The sequence below is a fragment of the Rhipicephalus sanguineus genome, unplaced genomic scaffold (genome assembly GCF_013339695.2).
Source record: "Rhipicephalus sanguineus isolate Rsan-2018 unplaced genomic scaffold, BIME_Rsan_1.4 Seq804, whole genome shotgun sequence".
Lineage (NCBI taxonomy): Eukaryota > Metazoa > Arthropoda > Arachnida > Ixodida > Ixodidae > Rhipicephalus > Rhipicephalus sanguineus.
The window spans coordinates 148,738-174,780 of record NW_023616026.1 but is presented as its reverse complement, the minus strand read 5'-3'; the positions used below and the strand labels follow the sequence as shown (position 1 = coordinate 174,780).

General features: G+C 43.9%; 2 protein-coding genes across 2 annotated transcripts in view; one reads left to right on the top strand and one right to left on the bottom strand.

Annotated features, from left to right (window-relative positions):
* The window catches only part of LOC119378367 (eIF5-mimic protein 1-like), a 50,516-nt gene extending 40,386 nt beyond the window's left edge, over positions 1 to 10,130 (bottom strand). The window contains 3 exon segments of the mRNA XM_037647529.2: positions 4,464 to 4,640; positions 5,553 to 5,623; positions 10,047 to 10,130. Of these exon segments, the coding sequence (XP_037503457.1) occupies positions 4,464 to 4,640; positions 5,553 to 5,613 (238 nt within the window). The 5' untranslated portion in view covers positions 5,614 to 5,623; positions 10,047 to 10,130.
* Positions 10,131 to 10,305: 175 nt separating this feature from the next.
* Positions 10,306 to 26,013, top strand: LOC119378368 (probable 39S ribosomal protein L45, mitochondrial). Its single transcript, XM_037647530.2, is given in 8 exon segments — positions 10,306 to 10,365; positions 10,761 to 11,004; positions 17,263 to 17,342; positions 17,344 to 17,412; positions 17,414 to 17,481; positions 18,159 to 18,207; positions 19,106 to 19,255; positions 25,631 to 26,013. Coding segments are annotated over 8 exon segments (1,014 nt in total). The 5' UTR covers positions 10,306 to 10,329; the 3' UTR covers positions 25,949 to 26,013.
* Positions 26,014 to 26,043: the final 30 nt, after the last annotated feature.

The window sequence follows — 26,043 nt, the reverse complement described above, 5'->3', positions numbered from 1 at the left end:
TATTTATCAAAGATGTCATTGAATGCAACGAAATTTGTACACAAGAAAGAACAATCCTCCTTGTAGTGGCCACTGCCATTAAAATGCGCCAGCACCATAGGTTTGGCCCTCACGGCTCTTTCGAGCTGACTCCTCGACAAGATTTTTTCTTCAGCGCACGCCGACAGGCTCTTGCTTCTCCTGTTAGTTTTTGAGACATTTTTTTTCTGCCGTGTGCTGTCCCGTGATGTGCCAAGAGCAACCAGATCACGAGACGGGAGCACGCCAAGCTCTTCCAGAACACGTTCAAAACTGGAGTGCCCTCGATTAAACCAACATGTTCAATGCTGTCATATCAGCAATCAACGAAGACTCGTCGTCCTGCGATTTTTCTTCGTCTTCGAAGAGTCCGATCTTTTTCTGGGAGGCACTCACATATTCGAATGCCGCGGCAAACTCGTCGGACGCATCGGCGTCACTGCCACTACGCCTTGCGGCAGCAGACGATCTTTTAGTGGTTTGAGTGTTCGGCTTTGATTTGCGCCGGCGTCCTCGAAATTTGTGCGTCGCGTGAAACTTCACAGGCCGGTGACCGCGCTTCCTACGGCTTCCTTCATCCATAACGGATAAGCACTAGAGAAAAGCGTTGTTCAGCTGCGCTGCTCGACGAGACACGGATCCTGCAAGTAGGCTTCACAGCACACACAGGCGCGCAGCGGCCAATGGCGGCTCCCGATCCGTACCACGTGATTTAAAGCCAGTCGCGGCGCTCGAAGAAGGCGGCAAAAGCGTGCTTCTCTTTATTATTTCTTGCGCTGCAGCAGCGCGGGAAACTGTTGTTGTTTGAAGAGTGAGGCTCGGCTCTTCGCCTTATGCGGTCGACAATGGTGAGCGGCGGCGCATTATCAGCGGCAAGGTGCTCGAAGATGACACACTTTCGTCCTTTTGACAGCCACTTTGTGCTCTTTAGACGCAATTTTAAAGCATTTCCAGTTGAGTCTCGACATTGATTTTTTTTTTCAGAACAGTAGAGGTACTAATCTTAACAAAACAGGCGAAAACAAAAAATCGATAATTTTTTAGAAAACTCGTGTTTTTCGACCCGCATCTCCCCTTAAGGGGAGACCCTGCTTCTGAAACATGTTTCTTGTTTTTGAGCATATCACTATGAAACTTTCACAGCTTATGTATTTTTCTGTGCTGATTTCAAACATGCAATTATTGTTTTAATACAATATGTAGTTTTGACACTATTAAATAGTTTTGTATTGTTAGGAGCAGGCTTTATTTCTAAACTGTAAGAGTTAACAAGCAAATCAGCATATCACAATAACCTGGAATGAATACTGTATGCAATAAAACAAGAATGGATGTTCTAGGCCCATTTGAACAAAAATTATGGTACGTTGAACATTCCCAGCTTGACCCCAGTTTGACCGAGCTCGACATCGCTCACTTGCCAAGTTTCCAACGCACCGTAACTTTTGTTCAAATCGGCCTAGAACATCCATTCTTGTTTTATTTCATACAGTATTCATTCCAGCTTATTGTGATATGCTGATTTGCTTGTTAACTCTCACAATTTATAAATAAATCTTGCAGGGGCGTAGCCAGAAATTTTTTTCGGGGGGGGTTCAACCATACTTTATGTATGTTCGTGCGTGCGTTTGTATGTGTGCCTGCCTATATACGCAAGCAAAACTGAAAAATTTCGGGGGGGGTTTGAACCCCCCCAACCCCCCCTTGGCTACGCCCTTGAAATCTTGCTTCCAACAATATACATGAAATATATTATATTTTGAAAACAGCATAGTGTACTAGTAAAATAATTGCATATTTGAAATCAGGACATAAAAATATACAAGCTGCGAAAGTTTCATAAAGATTTACTCAAAAACAAAGAAATATGTTTCCGAAGCAGGGTCCCCCCTTAAGGGGAGACGCTCCTCGAAACAACTTTTTTTTTATTTTTTGCAATAGAGACTTGAAAATTCTGTTATGTGTATAGTTTTTCATGCAGATTTCAAATATGTCATTACTTTCCATGTAGCTGCTACAGTTGTTGAGTTATGTCATACACAATGGCAAAATGTTACACTTTTTGCGGGAACTGTTTTATGTACTAAACTTTCAGTAAAATCATTGTGTTGAATCTTATTAGACTCTTTGTAGACTGTAGAGTGCCAATATCTATCCAGATATTCCACAGAGATAATGGAACTAATAAAAAAAAAATTGTACTCTGTAACTGATTATTTTCAGTCTCCTTTGAAACAGTAACCGAATATTTTCACAAGTAATGCTGATAGATATTGCAATTTCAAGTAGATATTTAAATGTAAACATTTCGACAGAAGTCTGTCTGGCTGGGTGGAAGAATTAAGAAGTTGAAATAAGAATTTGTGGCTGGAGGTATTTCAACTTCTTAATTCAAGTAGATATTTTTGCATTCTACATGTCTTGAAGAATACGTGTGCGAAGTTTCGTTACTATACAATAAATATAAGTTTATAAAAGGCTGCCCGCAATACGTGAAATTGTCGAAAAAAATGAAAATGAGAAAAACAAGTTTGAAAGTTTGAAACGTTGGCATTTATCAGAAAAACACTATTTACATCAAATTGGGCCACAATCAGCCTCCACGTGTGCGTGAGCGAAAGTGTAGACTCGGTGCAATCGGAATTTTCACAACACTTCAAGGAATGCCGAAAGTCTGCGCTTTCCAGCCGCCTCTCGGCTTGTAGGTGCTGACTGTAGGAGCACCTACAAGTCTAGGCGCACTCTCAAAGAATCCAATCTTCCTTTGGGATGCACTGATAAATTCCACCGCAGCGTCAATTTCACAACCACTGTCGCGGGGTTCGGTGTCGGCGTTAGGCCTATCCGATATCGGAGCGTCGGGGGGCATCGTCCATCGCTGTCGCTTTGGGAATCATCCGACGCCGTTTCCCTCGATACTTGTGGCGAGTCCTGAACTTTCGAACATCAGAACTGCGCTTTTTAGGGCTTGCCATGGCACGAAATACAGAAGAAACGCAGAAACAACTCGGTCGCGGCGTTTGAGCTTCGTTCTTTTGCCGGGGAGATGGGAGGGAGGAGAGGGTGGAGCGCGCCGCCGTCCAATGGCGGCCTCGCGCTGCGTGCCGCGAAATTCAAAACGCTCGACGTACGCGTTGTTTTTCTCGTTTTTTCTTTATTCTGCGTGAAGATACGAGACTAACCCCTGGTGTATTGTGGAGAAGACAGCTTTACACTGCATGCGGGCAGGATTGCAAATGGCGGGCACTGCGTCATTTTCGCAACAGAAGGATGCAAACTACACCATTTTTTCGCGACTTTTGCGCATTTCTCGCGTCACCGCTTCTCACTTGGAAGGCTTTTTAGATAATTTCTCGTGCGAATTTGAGCTTGATATTTTCAGAAATAAAAGATTATAGTCCAAGGATGACAATACAGCCGAAAAAAAAAAACCCAGATTTTTTTTCGGAAAACCGCGACTTTTCGATCCGCGTCTCCCCTTAAATGGGACATTCTCCTGGTCCCTTCAGGTTCCATTCAACGAGTCTACTGTACTTTAAGCTGTTGCTTTAGGCTCATTACATCCATATTTGTTATGTTCATTCGAGAAAAATATTGAGGAATGATGCAACTCGTAACTATTCTACGGTGTCTAGTCCCATGAGATCATAAAGAATCGCGGCAGTCCATTAAAAAATGAAAGCATGTAGAAATAATAAAGATAACCTCTGTGAACATTGCATTCACAGTGTACATGTGGTTTTATGACACTGGCAACGGATGTGAGATCACTATCTGTGTATCGAATCCACACTTTGTTATATGGGTGCTATTAACCATAAAGACTTGCTTGTTGAATATTATATGGAATAATTCACTATCGGTGTTTCATTCTGTTTGGGTTGGACTATACCAATCTTTTACACGTACATTTCATACAATCCCTCAGCAGCACACATACTCTCCAATGCAAGTCAAGGCCATGCCATCAGCAAAGAATGCATTGACATCTGGGCAGCAGTGAATAACCCTTTGGGCGCAAAAGTACCGCGGCCTGTATGGTACATCGTGCCCACTTTGAAACGCCCCAATCCACAATGTAACTACCACACACTTATTGTGGACTTGCACGGGTCTGCAATTAAGTCGTCGTCGTCACCTCCGTGCAACAGGCCTCAGGCCCGGCCGACCACCCAACCTTGACCGCTGGATTCATGGACCTCACCACCACTCATTACTTGACTTCATACACAAAGCAAATTTGTATGTGTATTTTTGAATAATATTATGCCTAAGGGCAGACTTTTGAAAAAAGAAACTGCTTAGACATATTGCGCTGTTCAAACACGCACACGTGGGTTGTGCCACTTTGACCATACTATTATTTGACGCAACAAAGGAGCTGTCAGACAAAAGGCTAGGAACACCACATGAACACAGGCCCACACAAATCTTTACCCACTCACCCAAGATGCCGCCAGCCAGGAGAATGTCAAAGATGACCTCTCCATAGCGGCGGTAGTCCAACTTAGAGCCGGCTGCATCCAAGAACTTGTGCACTGCATCTAGGTCAGACCCAGCCTCTGCAAAACCCTGCAGTATGGCATCACGAAACCCTGAAGGGTCATACTTCTCCTTTTCATCTGCAAAAGAGAGACAGTGACAAGAGTGAAGCATTTCAGTGGTCAGGAAAGTGGTAGCCATCAACAAGCACATACCAAGTTTGCCAGCTTTCAACCTACTACAGAAAACAAACCAACACTTGCAAACTGAATTCCCTATGGGAAAGGGCATGGGGGAAGGCGAAACCGCACGGTTCTCTGAAATATGGATTACCCTATTTCCTAACCACCCCTTTCTACTTCAGTAAACATGTACGCTGTGAGCCATTTTCGTGGCTACAGTTGCCAATATACACTGGCTGTTTGCAGTGTTTCTGTGTCCCCGACATCTGCCTAACCTACTCACGTTATTTATGGGCATTTCAAGGCATTACTGTCAGCAGCAAGATTTTGTCTGGGGGGTGGGGTGGTAAACTCATTTTGCATCATGTCTGGGGGAGAGGGAGAGCGCTGGTGTCTTGGGCGGGGGCAAATGCTGATGTGGCCTGAAGGGGGCGGTGCCCCTCGTGCACCCCCCTGCCAATGCACATGTTTCAAGGTGACAACTTCCATGCACAGCATTGTATCCTTTTAGACTACAATGAGCTTTGCCAAACCAATTGAGTGACTAATGGGGGGTTCAACATACCAAAACAGCACTGGGAATATGAATGTAGCAAAAAAGAAGGGTGAAGTAATACTTTGACCACATCGGGTTACTTATTAACTTTAACATGCACCTATATACAAGTACACAAGTGTGCTAATCCCCCCCTTTACCTCAGTTAAATGTTACCATGGCTGAGATTTTAATCCACAATGTCCAACTCTGCAGCAGATATTGTTGCGACCAAAACAGACCTCACTGCTTTCATATAACAGCTCGCATACGAGTCCCAGCTTGAAAGGACTCAATGTATCACCGTACAAAAATACGTGAAATGTCTCCCAAACCTCTTTTCCTGGTCTTGATACGTTGACCTGATAGTGTCGGTTTTTCGGGTTTCTGACTCATACAAAAGCAGCTGAAAAGAATGGCAAAGGCAAAACAATCAGCAAAAGTGTTATACTTCAAAATTAGGTAAACATCCACTTGAAACTGTGCAAACTGACCGTAATCCACACAAAGAATTACATTACAACTCACTATCATTATGATCGAGTCATTCACTAATACCATGAGTTAAAGATTACGGACGTCTCAAGACTGTTACCGCAGCCCAGTACCTGAGCATCACCCTAAAGACAAGTGCACAAATGGGGGTGAATAGCATAAAAAAATTCTAAATGCCATGGCTGCAGATCTTCATGGCATGGAAGCCAACATAGCTCAAATAAAACAAGGCTGAAGGGACTGTCTACCGTCCTTCATCACTTTTCTGTTTTGTGACCAACCTTGCAATGGTTTCTCTAGAAAGCGAGTAGAAATTTCTAATACAGAACTTTTAAATCTGCTTTAAGTGTTTTTTCCATTGGTGTAAGAACCACACAACACTAGTTGGTGGACGCGATGACAATTGTAGTGTTGGTGAAAGTCAAAAACTGGAACCACATACAGTTTTTGCAGGCTTCATTAGGTTTTGTTTTATAATAAAAAACCGTAGAGGTCGTTTAAAGCAGCAAACTATCAAATACAGTATTATTACCACAGTCTCTCCAGCTTTGTTTAGTCAGCCTGAAAAACCACCGCAGTCGAGAGGAAAGGTTGGTCTGTCCAGCAACACTGGTACACCGGCCTGGTGAAATGAATCTTAGTGGTTCCACTCATTGCCAAACGTGCAACTAAAATGAACGAGACGTGCTTCACAGAAAACGAAGGTACCTGCAGTTCTTCAGTTATGTTTATGTGTTCTGTGTTGCATATCCTGTGCAACATGACAGCCAACACTGACGCCATGGTGAAGCGGAACCTGAAGGCACAATCTTCAATGTAGAAGCTCGGTGAATACTGGTATGCACTTTACACATGAGGACTCACGGGCATGGTTGGAAAATTCCCTTAAGTCAGTCGCACTGCTCTACACCCAAGACGCCTTTTTTTTTTGCTGTTTTTATTAGCGGCGCCGGACACTGTGCTCGCGTTTCTCCGCCGCAGGCAGGCAGGCAAATGCGTTGCTGGCAGCGCCACCAAGCACCTCTTTGAATGCGTGAGAAAAAGAGCAAAAATTACTCTCTGATGCGAAGGAAAGCTGCCAAAAGTGCATAAAACACAACTTTAAGTTATACATAGAGCTTTCTGCTCATACCGCTAGAGTGAACCACATCGCTGTTTGGTGACACTAGCGGTCATACATTCACAACTTTGAGAGCCAAATTAAAAATATTCATTTTTTTATTGGACAAAAGTGTGCTCGTTACTGCCGATGTGACAATCTTCTCATTTTCACCACAATCAAAAAAATTTTTCTGAGCGGTAGACAGTCCCTTTAAGAAAACATATCCAATGAGTCCAGACAGGAGAAAAAACTGTTCATTACAGAAGGGCACAGGTTGTTTATTTGCCAAGCAAGCTACACCAATGTTTAATTCTTCAAGAGTTTCATACATCACGATGCAGTTTAACTTGACAGCTAACCTTCTGAAGAAACGCTTATGGATCATTACAAGAGTAACAACAGCACAAGTCGCAACGCTCTGCTGCCAAGAGACCCTCTTTGATACTAACATTTCCATATGAAATGAACACTGCGAGAACACTATACTCGCAAGCAGTATGTGGTAATGTTGATGATGTCTTATTAATAGTTGGCTCATAGGCCTGCTAAGTAGAATGGTGAGTAAGTGAGGTAAAGATCAGTGCATCCTTGTCCTATGCACTGGGAAAAATAGAAAGTGAGCAGAAACTAGCCGATCACACAACTAACAGGGTTGCCAGATTTGGCTACATTGCACCAATGTGACTACTCTTTAGGCCGGTGGCAGCAGAAAAAAACACCTTGGCAACTTTCTTGTTTCTTCAATTTTAACCAAATTATCAATATCTGGTGGTGTTGTAGCTGCTGCCGTTCCAGTATGCAGTGTCAAAACAAGGCGGCCACGGCGTGCTTCCAGCTCACAAAATCATTTGATGCTTGCATTATACAAAAGCAAGGACTTCTGGATGCGTGGCGAGGGCTCTCAGGGAAAACTGTTGCATGGAGCCACAATTAGACCATCTATATTGCTGAACGCGTCTTTATAAACAGTAACTGGATGAGACTAGGACAACTGAAAGCGTTCCGCATCCAAGCCTCTCTGCACTCAGACATTAGATATCTAACTACTTGCGTCGTTTCTTCATATTAGGTTCGGATTGCGACTCAGGGACATAAGCTTCGGTATCGCGCAAAAAATGATTGCGAAAATGACTACAATTTATGCTTCGAACCCCACAACTCCAATGTTGAGCACATTCATGCAATACTCATTTTTACTGTCGCCGCATGGATGTTACTTCAAGTCCATTTAAGAAAAGGCATGCAAGACTTGTTGAGACTGATTTTTGCAAAAGCGCAAAAAACTTCGTCATCCTGCACGAAATTATTGCCAAAGTCATCAGTTTATGCTTGATTCTCAGCGATTATGACTGCGGAAGGTTGAGGCTGTACTTTTTACAAGTTCGCTAAAAGGCTCTGTATTTAGTCATTTACATAAAAATGTTGCAGCCGTTTTAACGCACTTGTGGCTACTTTAGGCTAATTTTGCTACCCCTGGCTAAATTTCACTACTTTTTGTCTTTTACACCTGGCAATTCTAAACACAAACTCGATCTATGCCTCAAAACATACTGCATATTCTTGACATAACGACCAGATAATCCCACTTCTGACATTCCTCATGCACGAATGCCATACTAATCTCTGCCAAAAGGTGGCAGATAAAATATTCACTCAGCTTGTGAATGGGTCCTGCGGAACTTTTGGGTAATTTTGCTACCATTTCATTGCTTTTGTACACTGCACATAAACAGCCATTACAAAGGTATTTTGACCCCAATCATACACACAGGTTAAGCCCGAATTGAATCCCCCGCCCCCCGCCTGCGCATATATATGATTATAACCAAACAGATGCAAGCTACGAATTAGGAAGCACGCTGCCCCTTTTATCAGTCATCAAACCGAGAGCTCGGGTAATAGAGGCAGCAAATTGCGCTTCCTCGTCAAACGGGTTCAGTCATGCTGGGGGCCGGTGTCACCGAGAGGTTGTAATTACTATATAGGCAAAGAAAATAAAGCGAAAATGAACCGTAGCGCGATAGCACCACTGCAACCGTTGCAACTCGTAACAGGCGTTACACTGCAAATGTCCCGTGGCAACAGGTCTGCGGGAGAGAAGGCGCTAGGGTAAAAACGAACACGAAGATGACTCCTGCGTGAATCGGCACCAATGGCCAAGGTCGCCTGGCGAGTGACGCGCCCGCGGCGAGAACAAAAGTTAAAAAAAGAAACGTGAAAGCTGGCGTAGAACGAAGAAAATTATATAAAGGAGATGCGAAAAACGCCGGCTATCTCAAGACTGGTTGTTAGGGTCGCCGTCGAACGGAGACCGCTTTTGCTCTGATATATTGCAAACGAGTCAACCATAAACGCATCCTCCAAGCGCAAAGCCTCGCCAAAAATAAAAAGAAACGAAGGAGCAGTGCATTCCTCCTTACTACACACTGCTTATCACTGAAGCCGCGTACGCGCCGTTGTAAGAAAAAAAAAATGAGTGCGCAGGAGGGCAGTCGGCGGAGTAGAACTCGGACCCTGAAGTTACGCAGCACCATGCTCTCAGTGCACAGTTCTTGCGACACGAATACACGAAAACACATACACGAATAACATGAACGTATTAGCCGGGCGCAGAACAGACTCAAATGTCAGCCGGCGTCTGTGATGTCTACCGGCATCATCAAGCGGAGCTTTGAATGAACGCATTTGCGCAGTTCAAATTTCCTCAACCACCGATGTGATAGGCCGCGGTTAAAATCTTAACGCGAGCCTGTTGCAGAAAACCGTGTAGACAGGCACCCAGACCACAGCGAAGTGAGACGCTCGTCCTTCACACGCGCACATCGGGGAAGCACTCGTCGTTGGTTGAATCACACACGCGTTTCCGACAGCGAGGCCTACCACACTGCGCAATAAAAATGTTCGCAAACCCCGGTTGTCGAGTTTAGCACGCTCGACCGTTTATTTTCGCCCCACGACGATACGGTCGCGGGTGATACCACTTCACTCCATGCCCTACGAAGACGGCAATGCAGGTTCACGCTTTGAAACCACGGCACTCCGAAGAAAATTGCCTGACAACGGCGCAGAGCGACGAGGCTTAATAGCGATTAGGGAGCACACCGCCGAGCTCGTCGCCCGGCGTTATTTGCTACTAGCCGTTCCGCCAAAATGACACGCGAACCATGATGCCCACACGTTGTCTGGCAATAAGAGCAATAACGAGTAGTCGTAATACGCTGAAAATACTTACTGAAAGTTTCTCAAGTTCCGCAGCCCTAACCCCAATACGTCGTGTGGACGAGCGCTGCTGCACACCTGAGGGTAAAAATCAAACCAAAAAGATCGTTGCCGAAAAAAAAACCTTGGTTTCTGAAGTTATTTTCGACTTTATTTAACGAGTTTAACTCGATAAATATATACAAATGAAGTAAAAATATACTCCGCTTTTTTGCGAACCTCTTTTTCTGGGTCGTTTAATTGCATTGGAAACGGAAACCCGAAACAGTCAACATGGCTGCACACTGCAGTACCTCATGCTTCGGCTCGCGATCAGCGGTGCCGGACGCTCAGTAAGCAGGTTTCGTGCTGTTTTATGCCGGGTATCTTAGCTTCGCAACGATATATGCTGTATTCGCGACAGCCTACCCTTTTCGAGATCTGTGTGATGGTTGTCTCTAAGAGCCTTCCGTTGATCGCTCGAAGGCACGTAACTCCTCTAAGTCGATATTTAGTCGTGCTGATCGGTAATGTTATTGAAAGGATCTGATCATAAGAACCATAGATTGCGTGTATATGCAACTTGTTTTGCTTAGTGCTTACTGTGCTTTCGTTTCGCTCGTTGACTTGGCGCGTGAGCGCACAACTCCACAGGATGTAAGTGGAGCTGTCGCTCTTTTAGAGAAAAACTTTACTGGAAGCTTGTCTGCGTGTTCCGAACTAGTGCGTCAACTTTCATCTTTCTCAGTTGACGCAGGGGCTGTTCCGACCGTCGGTGCAGCAGGTGCGTTGGGCGAAAAGCAACAAGCACTGGCTTCCAAAATGGAAGGCCTTGCGACGGCGCAAGGTTATCAAGATCAAGCTGCCCGAATTCGAGGAGATGCGCCACAGGGACCAGATGACACCAGAGGAAATGCGTGCCAAACTAAAGGAGCAAGGTGTGGCCCCCGACCGGCCCTGGAATGAGCGACCCATGGTCATCAGCTGCTCGGGTGAGAACTGTACGAGTCTGTGGCAAATGCGATTACAATTATTTGCATCACGAGACGAGCCATGGATTGCCGACTGCATAAGCCTGCGAGAAATGGCGATGGTTATAAAAAATTATGCGCATCTTCAACTGACTTAACGACGCGAAGGCTGATTAGACGGTGGAGCTGGTGGCATCTGTTTTAGCTTGGCCATTTTCAAGCATTCCATAACGAATGCGAGGCGAACATACCGGAAAGAATGCGAGACCCTCGGCTTTTCCAGTATGGTGATCAGCCGGTCCTCCTTTCTACACCACCTGCTTCGTTCTCGCCATAGCTTCGCTTTTTGCTCTCCTCCTCTCTACCATTCTCAACGTCGCTACCCTTCCTCTACCAGGCTCAACTCTCTGCACTAGGTTCCCTTTCACCCACTTGCTCCCCCACTCGTCAGGCTTCGCTGTCGCAGCTATAGAAGGTGCGGACAACGGATCCCCAGGGTTTTAAACAGAACCGCTGTTAAATGCATGCACAATAAACCCAGAGCCACATAAGTCACCAATGCCAGTCATGAACATCTAGCCTTACCCGCCGTGGTGGCTTAGCAGCTTGGTGTTGCACTGGTAAACACAAGTAAGCGGGTTCAATTCCCGGCTCAGCAAAGATACATTGAAATTGTATCGCAATAGGATACAAAATACTCGGGCAAGAAGCATTTCAGATACAGATACAAGATACTTACAAAATGATTGTATCCAATTGATAGCTTGCACGTGACGTCACGAACGCAAAACATGGCGCCAACATGGCGGCTTAGATGACGTCGAGGCAGTATAATCACGCAGCGACTAACCTGCTTCAGAGTGATAACGACATCGCTGGAACGTTATTGGGCCTCTGTGCATGAATAGTGAAAGAACCAGCATGCGATGTACTGATAACGCTAACGTGACATCACAAAGTTCGCATCCCGCCATGTTGGTGCTCCAACGTGGCTGTTTCAGTGACGTCAGTGCAAGCCATCTGTACGATACTTCCCAGTTGTACCTTAAGATACTTCGATACATTTGCTATTATAGATCTATAGTATGAAGTAGCAAAGGCCTATGTAAAAAAATTTCTGAACTATTAAAGGGACCGACAACTGATTTTTCTCTACCCATTTTTTTACGGCGCGACAGAAAGTTCACCATTCGCAGTTTTTGTAGCTGCAGTAGTTAATCCCAAAAGCACGTAGTTATTTTACAAGCAGTATTTTTCGATCTGAAAGGCTCTAAACATGGACGCACCTTTCCTCCAGCAACGCTGGGAATTGATAGCGATGGCGCCAGCCCTTCTCATGATTTGTGAAAACTATCGTTGTTCTGCTTTTGCAGAGTTCCTGTAACTATGCTTAACCACCTTTATTTATAGCTTTTCAACTATTTTTGAAAATAACAAGCTGTTACAATGAGATGATGTGCCATTATACACCTTCCCTGTATCTGTACTGCGTTGTGTGTGCATGCGTCCAAGGTTGCCTGCGCCTGTGTCATGGGTGGCTTGTCCTCGTGTCATTACTCTCTCGACACACGAGCCAAGCCAAGTCATCGAAAACATCACTACACGTATTTGAGGCCGCGCCGAGTAGCAGCACGCATCATTTCTGAGACCAAGTGTAGGTAGCAAAACTATGTCGCTCCAAAATCTTAGCGACCTGGAAACTGTGTGCACTGTTGTATGAACGTGCTGAAAAGTTGCTCAAGACGCGCTGATGAGCATGGGATCATTACGTCAGGCGAAGGCAGCACCACTTTAATGCATGCTACTAACGCAGGCCTATATGTACATTTTTATGGAGTAATACTTTTTAATATAAAGAAACGAACAATATTTCAATACTAACAAAAAAATCGTCGACCGCGTACAGCAATCAATGGTCACATGGACGGGTTCATCGGTTCGTTCATGTTTTTGCTGCCAGAGGCGCCACAGTTTATTTTTTGCGACTTTCAATTAAGAAATAAAAATATAAATCCATCTCTCACAAAAACAGGGTTAGTTTGAGTCAATGCGACGGACAATCTTTCCATCAGTGGAGTCATCTCATTTCATGTTCTGGGCAGTTGTCAGTCCCTTTAAGAATTAGAAAATTTCTTAACTGCTGCCAACTGCATTTAATTTTAATGAAATATCTGTTTGTATCCCAAAAGTTCTCTTTCTTGCTAAAAGCGTATTAGTTTCATTCTGAAACAGCTTATCGGGATTTGCTTGGCTGCTTAACATGACAGCTTTTTATACGCTGCGCTGTAAGTGGTTTTTCCTTGACGCTTTTCTAATTGATGGATGTCACTGCTCTATGTGCCGACCATCTAGCTGGTTGCCATCTGCTTACAAGAACGTCAATAAGAAGCCTCCGCGCAATGGTGCAAACTACTGTACAGTTTTACCTTGTCCGTAAGCGTTTTCGTAATGCTGTAGTATCACCCGACAGGTAGAGAGCAGCAACAACGCTGGTAGCAATATCTTTTGTGACTAATCGTGTGAAGATGATGAGTCATAGTCAGCGCTCATAATTCACTGAGGACACAAAACTGCAATTATCTTTCACGTTCTACTTATCTGCTGGCGTAAAAAGCGTTCCTTAGCAACAAATTCACTAGTGTGTAATCTTTTACCATTTCTTCTCTTAGAGAGCTTGTGCTGGCCAGAAAGTCTCAGATGTGTTGGGGTGGCACAAAGCATCGCAGGATATCGCTGCTATTCACACTACTCTCACTTCTAGCTCTGCTTACCCGCTGACTTGTAACAGTAAAATAACTTTACGGTGATTTAAAAAGAAAATGAATATAGATAAGTGAAATAGCAAGGCGCTACTGTGTTAAAAAATCACAGCGAGTGTATGAGGTGTTTCACGTAAGCAGAACCACATATTTTAAAAACCGGTTAACCACGACTGGATGAAACCAACGGCCTATGGTTTACCATCATGTGGTGCTCGTTATCTTCTATTTTCTTGTGCTTAATTGGTTAATTAACTAAGGTCAATTATACAACATTTTTAATATTCACTGTAGGGCCAAGTGCGCTTTGTCACGTCATAGAGCGCATTTATAAACTACAGATCCAATCGTTTTTTGGCAACATACATGTTGCGTGAATATTTTTCGGCTTTTAAAGAAACCCCACGAAATATGAAATAAAACCACGTGACTGCGCTTATGCGCTACCGTAGTGTAGCGCTCTCAAACATGCTTCGACTGAATCAACTGGCGCACGTACCGTCAGCCTATCACTTCTCAGGGATGATGGCGTTTGCTTGCCGTGCGCGGCAGTCGGAAATGTTGACGCCCTTTGGAGCTGATGCCTAGAGCACCGGCCGTTTGTTTCATGGTCCATACACTGGTTGTTTCACACGAAACACGTTTGAGAGCACTGCAATACGGTAGTGAACAAGGGCAGTAACGTGGCCATATTTCTCGGGTTTTTCTAAACGCAGGAAAAAATCACTACACAGTATGTACATTTCCACAAGAAATTGGATAGATCTTTTTGGAATGCCCTCTACAACGTAATGAAACGCACTTGGCTCTAAAGTGAATATCAGAAATATTGCATAATTCACCTTAGTTAATTACCAACTGAAGTGCAATGTTAAAATACTCAACAGAGCCGTATGGCGGCAAACCATCTTGTTGGTTTTATCCAGTTGAGATTAACCACTTCTTGGTAAATTTTGGTTCCTGTTACGTGAAACACTCTGTATGAACATAATACAGGCAACACCCTTAAAAGCTATGACGATACAACATAATGTATAGTCAACTTAGGTGTTAAGGCCAGACGAAAACTCGGTGCCTATGGAAAATAGCATAAAACGGCTCGTGGGGACGCTCATGAGAAAAACAGAGTACTTGGTATTATGTTTCTCAAATCACCTTCCTAACATCTGTAAGATCTTTTCGTATAATTTCCATTATTATAATGCAAACTCAGTATCACTACTTTACTAAACAGTAAGCAGAAATTTTGTTACTGTGTACTCTAGGCACATTCAGGTTATTTTGCGTTTGACCTCAACATTGCCTTGACATAACAGTAAACTCGCATGGAATGTAGATATGTAATAGTAGCAATGACGTAGACAGTTAAAAAAATAAATAAAGCAGAGAATATATTTTAGCAGCAGGTTACAAATGACATATTACAGTAAACAGACGGGCAAAAACCATACAGAGGCTTAGATATTGTATGGGATGCAAACGGAGGACAGTAAAGAAAGCACTTGTGCTAACAATCAAATTCATTAAAAGAACTTCTTGAATAATTTAGCAGGAAAAACGAAGATACAGTACGCCAAAATATCTTCCGCTACGTAAATGCTTGTTCTGTCGCATCTAGCATCGGCACCGGTGTGTGACTGTTATTAGAATCTCATATGCATATAAGTCAATTTCATCGTATGTAGTGAAGCTTAGTTCCACGAGATCTTTCAAATCGCTGATGTGTGAAAGCTGCAAGACGCCAAGCAACCCCATTCTTGCATTCTTGAGACTTTGCAACGAAGCACCATGCAAGACAAACTTCGATAACAACACTATAGCGGCATCAGAATTCGCGCGAAAGACCACACGCATTGAGTACGCAGCACAGTACAGTGGCTGCGAACAAGTGTCATAGCCCCAACAAACTAAGAGAAAGAAAGCGTCAAGAAAACATAAGGTCTGCTGCACGTAGACGTTCATGCGCTTGTTTTTGTCAAGATGGCTCAAGCGTCATCACGTGACTCAGCACCACCAATAGGGATGCATAACCTCATCAGCTGTGCTTGCTGGAGCACTTTGGCGGAAAGATAAAATAAAGTCACTGTCGTTAGTTTTATTCAGGTGGCTTAGTGACAGCAGTATCAGCTTGAGCGGAGTTCAGCTGACGCTTATTGCTAATGAAGGTGCGCACTAAAAAACACCAGGTGATCAAAACTCATAGAAGTATCCCACTACGGCATGACTCATTATCATATCCTAGTTTTGGCACTTAAGACTGCATTATTTAACTTCTAAAGGTTCACTACGTCAAGCAAAATGCTAGTACACATGCATTATCTTGCGGCATCACTGGAGTGACAGCTCTCTCGTTTAGATTTGTTACAATTTACACAATATGCATGCATGCATCAGCAGCAGAAATAAGTAGTGCTGCTTATGTTATGTGCAGATTGTATCAAAATATGTTCATTTCCTCTGCTATACTAAAGATCTTAAGAATGTTTTTCTATGTTAATGTATGTACACAAACCACCCATGTCTGCATTCTTTGCCAGTGATGGCAGCAAGAACGTGTGAGGTGGTGCTCTGTAACTCCCTTGAAGTCAATCAAAGTGACACTTTGAACATGGCGGTGTTATAACTAGGAGCTCGGTGTTTTCGGATAAATAACAAAAAAAAATTGGATAAACACTGGCCGGTAAACTTTTTGACAATTCGGATTTTTCCGATAAACCCCAATTTTAATGGTCAATATATGACCCTGTTCCATTCTTTATCGAAAGGGCATATTCTTAGCAGTCGTTGATACATCGGCCGGTTTGGCCGATATCAACTTTACCCTCACATCAACAGTATCTTGTAGACTGCACCCATCGCACATTTAAACAAGGGCGCACACGCACACGAAGTGAAAGACGTCAACAACGTCAACGTATGTAGGGTACTGGGAGCACGAGACATCTTGATATACAGTCCTCTGGCAGCACTGGTGTGCGCCATTAGACGTCTAATATATGGACCTCATAAAGTATGCTTGCGTTTATTACAACAAGCTTTATGATTATAATGACAAGTGTAGCTGTTTTGTATATTCAAGTATTTGTGTTTGTACATTGCGTTTGTGTATATGTGTTGTGTGGTGTCTGGTCTGATGTTTTCGTGTTCAGGTATTGTTTCTATTTAAGATATTGAGTATTGAGAATAATGCAAAATTGAACTCCGAATTTCAGAGCAATTCGGGATTTACGAAAAATAAACTATGATAAACACCATATTTCTGCTAACAAATAAACTGAAAAGGCACCCTCTGAATTTCCAGAAAAATAAACTCTGAAAACATTGAGCCCTAGTTATAGCCTATCAATTCTTGATTCAACAAGTGCCTTGTTGTCCACTTAAAGTAATTAGTGCATGTTTGTGGATTCTGCACTGTAGCCATTTATAAATTGTCAGATACACATCTTTAACAGTGGAGTGTTTCCTAGTGTGGCATTCCAAGGATAAAATGCCATTAATATGTGGTTCCTGCATCTTGTAGGTGGAGTCTTTGAACCATACCTTCCTCCTGAGGGTGATGGGAAAGTGAGCCTCCTGACCAAGGCGGGAGCCGTGCAAGCGCATGCGGCGTCTTGAGATGCGTGGGAAGTCCTACATGAATCTGCGGAAGATCCGCGCCTATGAGGATGAATTTTGACCTCGTCGAGTTTGCTGATGTGGCCCAGGATATCTACATAGAAGCCCACAAGGCACTTGCTAAGTATGCTTGTACAGGTGCTCGTTTCATTTACTGTCGTTATTGGCTTATTTCTCAAACGAGTCTTTACGCTGAGCATAGCACAGCCACAACACAATGATGTAAGAGTAACTAAGCATGCTGTCTGAAGCTGAATATTATCGGTGATGTAATACACATTTGTGACTTGCACGACGCAAGGATCCCTAAGCGATGATTAGAACAGAAATGTGGTGAATTCCGAGCACGACGTCGCAGATTCAGTCCTAGCCACGGTGAACCGCATTCCTAGTTGTGGGAGAGAATACTTTTTCTTCAGCTTTCTTCACTGTCCCAGCCCTATAGGGGCTCAATTTCGTGACTGTGGCCCTCTAGCTGAGGTGGGTTTGAGACCCCTGACATAGATGTATTAGGAAGGTACTAGAGCGCAAACAAGATTATGGGAAGATCACGGCAAACCTCACTCTCAAGTGTCCAACTGCTACCACAGCAAGATGCGACGAAATGCAAGATACGTGCAGCATTGGCACCCATTTAAACTGTATAGACCGCGTAAAGGAATCTTTGATAGTGTTCTTCATGCTCATGTGCCTTCTTCGAACAACTTGTGCCGTCCCTGCTGAATTGTTAACGCCAAAATTTCCTGTCTTTGTGTATGCCAACTCTCTTCGCTTCTTGTTCTGCCATTGTTTTTATTACAGCCGAGATGAGGAAAAGCTTCAGGACCTTGTGACCGAGCACTGTTACCCGGTGAGTTTTCTCAAACTGTTCGAAACGTCTTTTGTTGCTTGCTGCCCATTAAATGCCACAGCAATAGCACATTGTAATCTAAAGTTGCTAAATTATTTTATTAGCATTTGTAAAAAGAATATAGACCACAAACCCAACCAAGCCAAGTGTTGGAATTTGGTGGAGCCAGGATGCACTAATACAGAAACCTTCACCAGTGCGGGATGACAAAAGACAAAATGAGACAACCTATTGATAAATATTATTTTGTTTCTGCAGGGACGCAACGTAGACATTCATAGCAACCCTTTTTGCACATCACTTCAGTATAGTCACAGATGTGTATTATACTAGTTGGCATACGCAAGGCCTCCTAGTTCGGCCATGATGGGCTTGTTGGATGGATCAAATGGCGTGTGTGTAGCTTGGAATACATTATATACCCATGTACCCGTATTACATGTGGAAGCCACAGCAAAGCACCAGCAGCTCAAGGGGTGTGCTTAACTTTAACAGATGTAGGTAGCCTCTTGTGTATCTCGCTTATACTGATGTGATAGATTTGGCAGTACGGTTGTGGCAGCCTTCAGTAGTTCACAGCAGTTCACAATGTGCAGCAGCAATATGACAGCCTTTAGTAGATTATAGTTCAGACTTTGGTGCTACTTGGCCATGGTCTTAATGGTTTGCTGCAACAAATTTTATACCACATTAAAAGTTCAGCTTCAGATATGTGTGTGTGTGTGTGTGTACACACGCGCGCGCACGCGCACACACACACACACACACACACACACACAACACAACAAGCATCTGTGCAAAATTTTATGTTTGAATAATGAGCAGAAGAGTCATGGAAAGCTTGTACAAGCAGCTGTTTGGCCCTTTTTTTCTTTATTTATTGCCATATTGTATGCAGATTATGATGGAGAACATAGAGCGCAAGACACTGCGGTGGCAGTTTGTGCGCAGCCTGGAGCCCCCGCGGGCAGTTCACGTGCGGTGCACCGACATGATCAGCAAGGAGAACTTGTTCGGCCAAATAACCATGCGATTCCACAGCCAGCAGGTGAGCATTGTGCAGTGGGACCCAACATGAAGGGATTCCCGAATGTATCTTTCATTCTTGAGCGATCCACCATGGTCGAATAAAGATTGTTCTTGAGGGACAAAAATCTAGGGGAAAGTTCAGTGCTCGTGCAGTCCTTGAACTTTGAGAAGTCCTTCAAAACCTTAACAAAAACTGCCTTTGTTAGTCCTTAAAGGGGTCATGAACCACTTTTCCAAGTAATGATCTAATGCTCAGTATCGGAGTGTACTGCCTCCCGAATCGATTGCCCGCAAAAATTTCTCGAATCCGTCAAGAATCAGCGGATTTACGGGGGTTTGGCGCACGCTCCCAGCGCTTTCTCTCTTTTCCTCGTGCCGACGAGCGCACTGGAAGCTAGACAGGGAGGGATGCATGGGGGAAAGAAGTTACGCCAGCGCGCGTCATGAAACGCGATCGCTCTCCCGCTGTGATTCGCTTGCGCGAGTGCGGCTACCGTGTACTGAGGAGTGCGGCGCCGGCAAGTGGCGGCACCCCCGCGGCAAGAAGCGCATCTGAGTCCGAAACGCCGCTCTCGATTTACGTCGGCTATCGGCCAATCAGCATGCTATGTCTCCTTGCGACGTACAGCGACAGACGCCCCGCCCACCGACGAGAGTGGAGAACCCGGCCTTCTGTTTGAAAAGAGGGTGCCTGGGGAAACGGCAACTTCGCGCTCCGCTTGTGGCCATGTACGCGGCGCGCACGACTGTAATGTTTGGCAGAGCAGTTCATAGCCGTGTCAGCTTTCCGCAGGATGTGTTTTTTCAATCAGCCCAAGGGGAGCTTCATGACCCCTTTAAAGAGACACTAAAGGCAAATAACAATTTATATCAGAGTGAAAGGTGAATGTCTGAGTGCCTAAAACGTCAGTATTATAACAGCAGTGCTTTACTAAGCAAGAATTAAGTGGGACACAATATGCGCCACCAGTGGGACATTTTAGAATGAGCCCAATGACGTCAAGAGTCCCGATTACAATTGATCACTAATACTCAACTTTTAATAAAAAGATGAAACCCTGTGCATTACAAGACATAATAAAATGCTGCGTGTGCATTTCTGTTTCATTCATGGAAAAAAGAACTTGCGTTACCAAGGAGAACAGCGCAGCTAGTCTAAAAGTTCCGCTTACGCGGTCGCGTCTCAGTGGTAGTTTCGTTATTCGCGTACTTGTTGCGTGTGCTTTGAACGCTCGTGAGAGTCGCTGTAATGGAAAATTCGACAAAATGCCGCGTCCCTGTTATGTTGCCGGATGTTTAAAATGGTGTGCGCCACTTGAGCAACAGCAGCTGCAGCAAGAACCCGACGTAACTTTCCAATGGGTGCCACAAATAAACCCCTATGCCGAAGTGGCTGAGTGCCGTGCCTCTGCAACAGTGTCCTAAACAACCAAGAAATCTGCGTGTGTGCTCGCTGCACTTTCGTGCAGAGGATTACGAGATCAACTGCAACTTGGGCAAGGCTTGTAATGTGCCCTTCAGGAGCAGAAACCGCAGTGCCAGCTGCCGGGTAGTAAAGGCAGGCAACGTTGGGCAAGGCAAAACGCTACGTCAGGAGCCCTTTTCAGGTGGACGAATTGAAATGCACTAACGCTGTGCAGATTTGAAATGCACTAACACTGTGCGGACTACTGTGCGGATTTGAAATGCGCTAACGCTGTGTGTTCCAACTCGCCAACTCGCTACCCTATTACAGTTGACTACTAAAACTTGATTTTCTTTCAAAATAAGTCGTTTCCCTGGCACGAAACAAGCACTACCTGGTTTTCTGGAACGTTATTTCAACAATCAGCTTCGACTTGCCATTTGCCTTTAGTGTCCCTTCAAAGGGGCCCCTGCAACACTTTTCCAAGTAATCATCTAATGGCTTCATTGAAAGATCTTATTGCCTCCTGAATTGACTGTCGCAAAAATTTTCAGAATTCGTCAAGTATGAGCAGAGTTAGAGAGATTTGTTGCACACTTTAAGCGCTTTCTCTCCTCCTCTCATACCAGTGAGAGTGCTGAGAGATATGCATGGTGAGGGATGACATGGAGGCAAGAAGATGCGTCCCTTCGTCAGCACGCATCATGACCTTGAGCACTTTTCTTTTTTTTCTTCAAACGTGCAGCTTACCTTCAGTGTGATTGCAAGCGTGTGCGCGGGCATGTGGCGCCATCCCGCGGCCACAGTAACTATGCAGCTCACGATGCTAAGATCAGCCAATTATCGTGGACTTTGGGTTTATGGCATCATTTGTAGAAAGAGGGAGCGATTCCTAGCCGAGTTCGGGAATTAATTGTAAATTCCAGGCCGTGTGCAGAGCTATAATGTTTGGCTCGCATGCTCTCGACTATCGATCGGCAGCGTTTTCTGACCATGTTGAAAAGTATTGAGGGCCCCTTTATAAAACCCTTAAAAATATTTGAATCTTACTTTCAGTTAAGCTTAGCAGATTTATTGTTGCATCTGACCACAAGATAGTACAAGCCAAGAGTCAAGGCAATTCAATCCGATTAGCGCCATTGTGGTATGGTGAATAGACGTGGCAGTGACAGGCAGAAACGAAGTGCTGTACAGTGTGGCCGTCTTCAATGGCCACCACTAACAGCTGCGCACTAGTGGGACAGGAGCATTGCCAATAGGCACTGACCACGGATTACCTTGTGGCTTTTTTCTTCGTGAGTTTTCCAAATGCAATTTAAATTTCGAACGCATGTTGTACATAATGTATTTGTCTATCAACTAGCTTTTTGTGTGCTTGCGGAAAGTACCAGAAGCAGTGTAATAAGATGCAAGAGCACATTATATTTGGTGCTAACTGACCTTGGGAATTACACATGTGGTCCACTTAGTAATCTTTTTTTCTTGTAGCAATATACTAGAAAGCTGGGTATGTTGGAATGGATGTGTATATTTGAATCTGCAAACAATGGGAAACACAAAGGAAAAAAAGTCACAGTTTCGCCGCAACGGCGAAGCAATGATTGCGATAGCAATAAATTGTAATGTAACGCGAAGAACGGAAAGCAGCTCGAAATTGCCAGCACATCGCTCGAGCCCAAAGGACGCACGAAAAGAACGCACACAGGACGAGCGCGAACTAATGCGTCACAGCTCGACACTTGAAGCGCACTACTCAAACATAAAGCAAGACGCACAAAACAAACGAACAGGTACACACAAGACGAGCGTGAACTAATTGTCACAGTTGTTATTTATTTCTGTTTGAACAGCACGCTCCTTTCGCAAACGCGGCCGCTGCAGCGAGCGAAGCGAAGCACCCCACCGGCCACCCCTTCTTTCCTTGAGATAAGCGCACGAAAGCGACGACGCCCTATAGAGTGAACAGCAACGGCGTTCGCAGGGGCGGGGCGACAATCTTTAAAGCGCGCAACACGCGCGCACGTCGCGCCATTTATGTGGCCACTAAGAAAGCATGCTGAATTACATGGTGTATATAAATAGCTCGCCGTTAGCAGGCTGAGAGACGGTGCTGTCGTGGCCTAACGTCTAACGCGGCGGGCTGCAAAGCGCGAGGTCGCCCGTTCGATTCCGCGCGTCGGAAAGAATTTCTTAATTATTTTTCTTCGTGGCCTTTCTATATATATACATACTTATACATATACGGTGAATGACGGTGACTGGACGGACATTTTCCAGCCGAGACTGTCCCATATAATTGCTATCGCAATAAAAAGGATGCAGGATGAGCGCTAACTGAGGCTTATTAATCGAAACGTTGAAAAAAGAAAGCGCAACAAAAAACTAGGGGTGTGCGAATATTCGAAATTTCGAATATTTTTCGAATAGTGTTTGTTTGCTATTCGATTCAATTCGCACTCGAATTTTACTATTCGAACTTCCCAAAGACAAATACAGTAAAACGTCCGATTGAAAGTGACCCCTTCAGATTTTAATATGCTTCATCTCATCACACTCCCGTATTGCGGCAAAGCTGCCTTTCAAGCTCCGTTACGGTTGAACTTAGCCAAGAGACAGTCAACGTCCAAATGATAGTCCCTAGATTTTCAATATGCTTCACCTCATCACAACTCCGTATTGCAGCAAAGCTGCCTATCAAGCTCCGTACGGTCGAACTTAGCAGTCACATCCGATTGAAAGTGGTCCCTAGATTTCAATATGCTTCACCTCATCACAAACCTGCATTGCGGCAAAGCTGCCTTTCAAGCTCCGTTACGGTCGAACTTAGCCAAGAGACAGTCAACGTCCGATTGAAAGTGGTCCCTAGATTTTGAATATGCTTCACCTCATCACACCTCCGTATTGCGGCAAAGCTACCTTTCAAGCTCCGCTACGGTCGCAAATGTATTAACTAGGCTTGTGCGAATAGTAAGTTTTAGGTTCGAAGCGAATTCGAAGCGATTAGTGATTTTGGTCGAATAATTTCGAATCGAATTCGAATAGTATATATCACATATTACAAAGAAAAATGAGCATATCTGTCATGACCCAACCAACCTGCACAACGTTTCTTTTTTAAATTGTAGCAAGGCATGTGGAAATGTCATTCTTTTTTGGTTCAAAGGAAGTGGAAGCAACTTTGAATAGTAGCAGGATTTGGCTTTCGGTACAGTGCAAATGATAACCTGTAAAATATGTTACGTTTTAAAATTTACTATACTTGGAGCATATAAGCCGGTATAACAAGATTTTAAACTTAAAAAGTGATAAATCGGTGTGAGGGTAATGTGTTCATTTAATCTTAAAGTGGGGCTTCGCGGCAGTGCGGATTTTCTCTGGAAAGGTGTATTCACGGTATAGCACCCCTTCACTGCAGTGAAACCACCTTTACAGAAAGTTGCAAGCGGACGGTGCGGATTTTTTCTGGAAAAGTGTATTCACGGTATAGCACCCCTGCACTGCAGTGAAACCACCTTTACAGGGGGGGTTATAAGCGGACTAATATACATCTATTCGTTCATTTCGAATACTTCGAAATTTTCAATAATTTAAATTCGAATCGAAGCGAATTCGAATACTGTATTATTCATACGAATATTCGAAGTGCTCGAATATTCGCACAAGCCTAGTATTAACTCAAAAAAATGCTGGTTCTAATGTGGAGACGAAAGATGTGGCAGAGTTGGGGGCATTATTAATGCTGTTTTAGACTTGAAATTTGGGCAGGGAATCCGAAAAATCGGACGCCGAAGCTTTTTATCATCCAAAATTTCAGGTGTTCTTATATATCGACGTCTACGAGGCAGATTTGGAACTCTGGACTTGTAGGGAGCACACCCTTGTCCACCACATTAGTTTGGCTTCCACAGAAGTTAAAAGAGGAGGAGAGGCTGAGGAAATGGCATCTTTGCCTATCACGTGTAAAGTGTTGTCAGCAACACTTTGGTTGCACCAAATCATGTACATAAATACAGTTCAGCCTCTACATTGCCCCATTCTTGATAAGACAACTATGAAACACCACCTCACCAGCGCTTCATCAACCTAGCAAAAAGAAACACTTTCATGTTGCTATCGCATAAGAATATGCTTAGGAATCCTCTCCAACTTTTTTTTCTGCAATTTCGCTTCGAAGTATTCGGGAAATATTCTAGAAATATTAAAAAAATATTCGAATTTGCTTCGCACCCAAAATTTTGCTATTCGCACAGCTCTACAAAAAACAATAAACTCCATGCACAGGACTTTAGGTGTCAACCTATGTCATGTGGAGGTACCTTAGTCACACTCTGTGTTTTATGGAGTGTTGAATTGCGAAAATAACGCAACATGACAAGGAACAGCAGAACCTGCTAAGGTGATCAGAGAAGAGAAGAAAGAACTCTGATTTCCTACTAGACTTTTCAAAAATTACATTCAATATGTATTGCATTTTGGCAAAAACAAATATGACAAGGTTCCAAATCATGCCACACCATAGTCATGCAAAAGCACCAAGAATGCCTTTCTCTTTTTATCTGTCCAGCTGAATCTGTGTGTGCATGCGTGTTCACGTGTGCATGTGTTCGTTTGTGTGTGTTTAGAGGTAGAGGCAGTTCTATATGGATCTCGAAGCACTTTTGTCTTCTATTTCTTGGTTTTTTAATTTTAATCCATTCCAATGCATTCTATGCATCAGTAGTCATTGTGTTCTCACACACAAAAATAGATGTTATGTATAGGTACTCGCTTTCTTTGTATGAAAGGAGAAAAGTAGGAAGATCGACATAACTGTTTGTAAGCTTGAAGATATTTTTTGGTGAACGTATTTACAGATGTATGGCACCATCTCTTAACTATGTTATAGTGCAGATTGAGCAAATCTCCTGGTTTGGCATGATCCAGTGTTCAAGGAACACTACTCATGTTCTGAATAATGTGTACAATATCTTGTTCTGGTTTTCCTTGCAGACATTGGCAGTATATGATCGTTTCGGCCGTCTAATGCACGGAAGCGAAGCAATAATCAAAGACGTTTTGGAGTACGTAGTCTTCGAGAAGCACATTTCAAATCTGTATGGCACGTGGCGTCTACACTCTAAGATCCTCCCTGACTGGCAACCGCCAAAGGAACCCATGAGGAAGACATTTGTCAAGCCAAAGCCAAAGGAGCAGCCAGAGGAAGCTCCTGGTGCGGCGGAGACAACTACCACCACTGTAACAGAAACCAGGCCACCCCCACCATCACAGTCATCACAACCGTCCGGTGAAACGTTCGCAACAGCGTGATACGTGCTTAAAGAGAAACTTGAGCAACAAGCAGCTTCTTGAACTTCTAAATACACTGTGTAATTTAGTAGTTGCAGCAATTGCTGAAAGAAAAA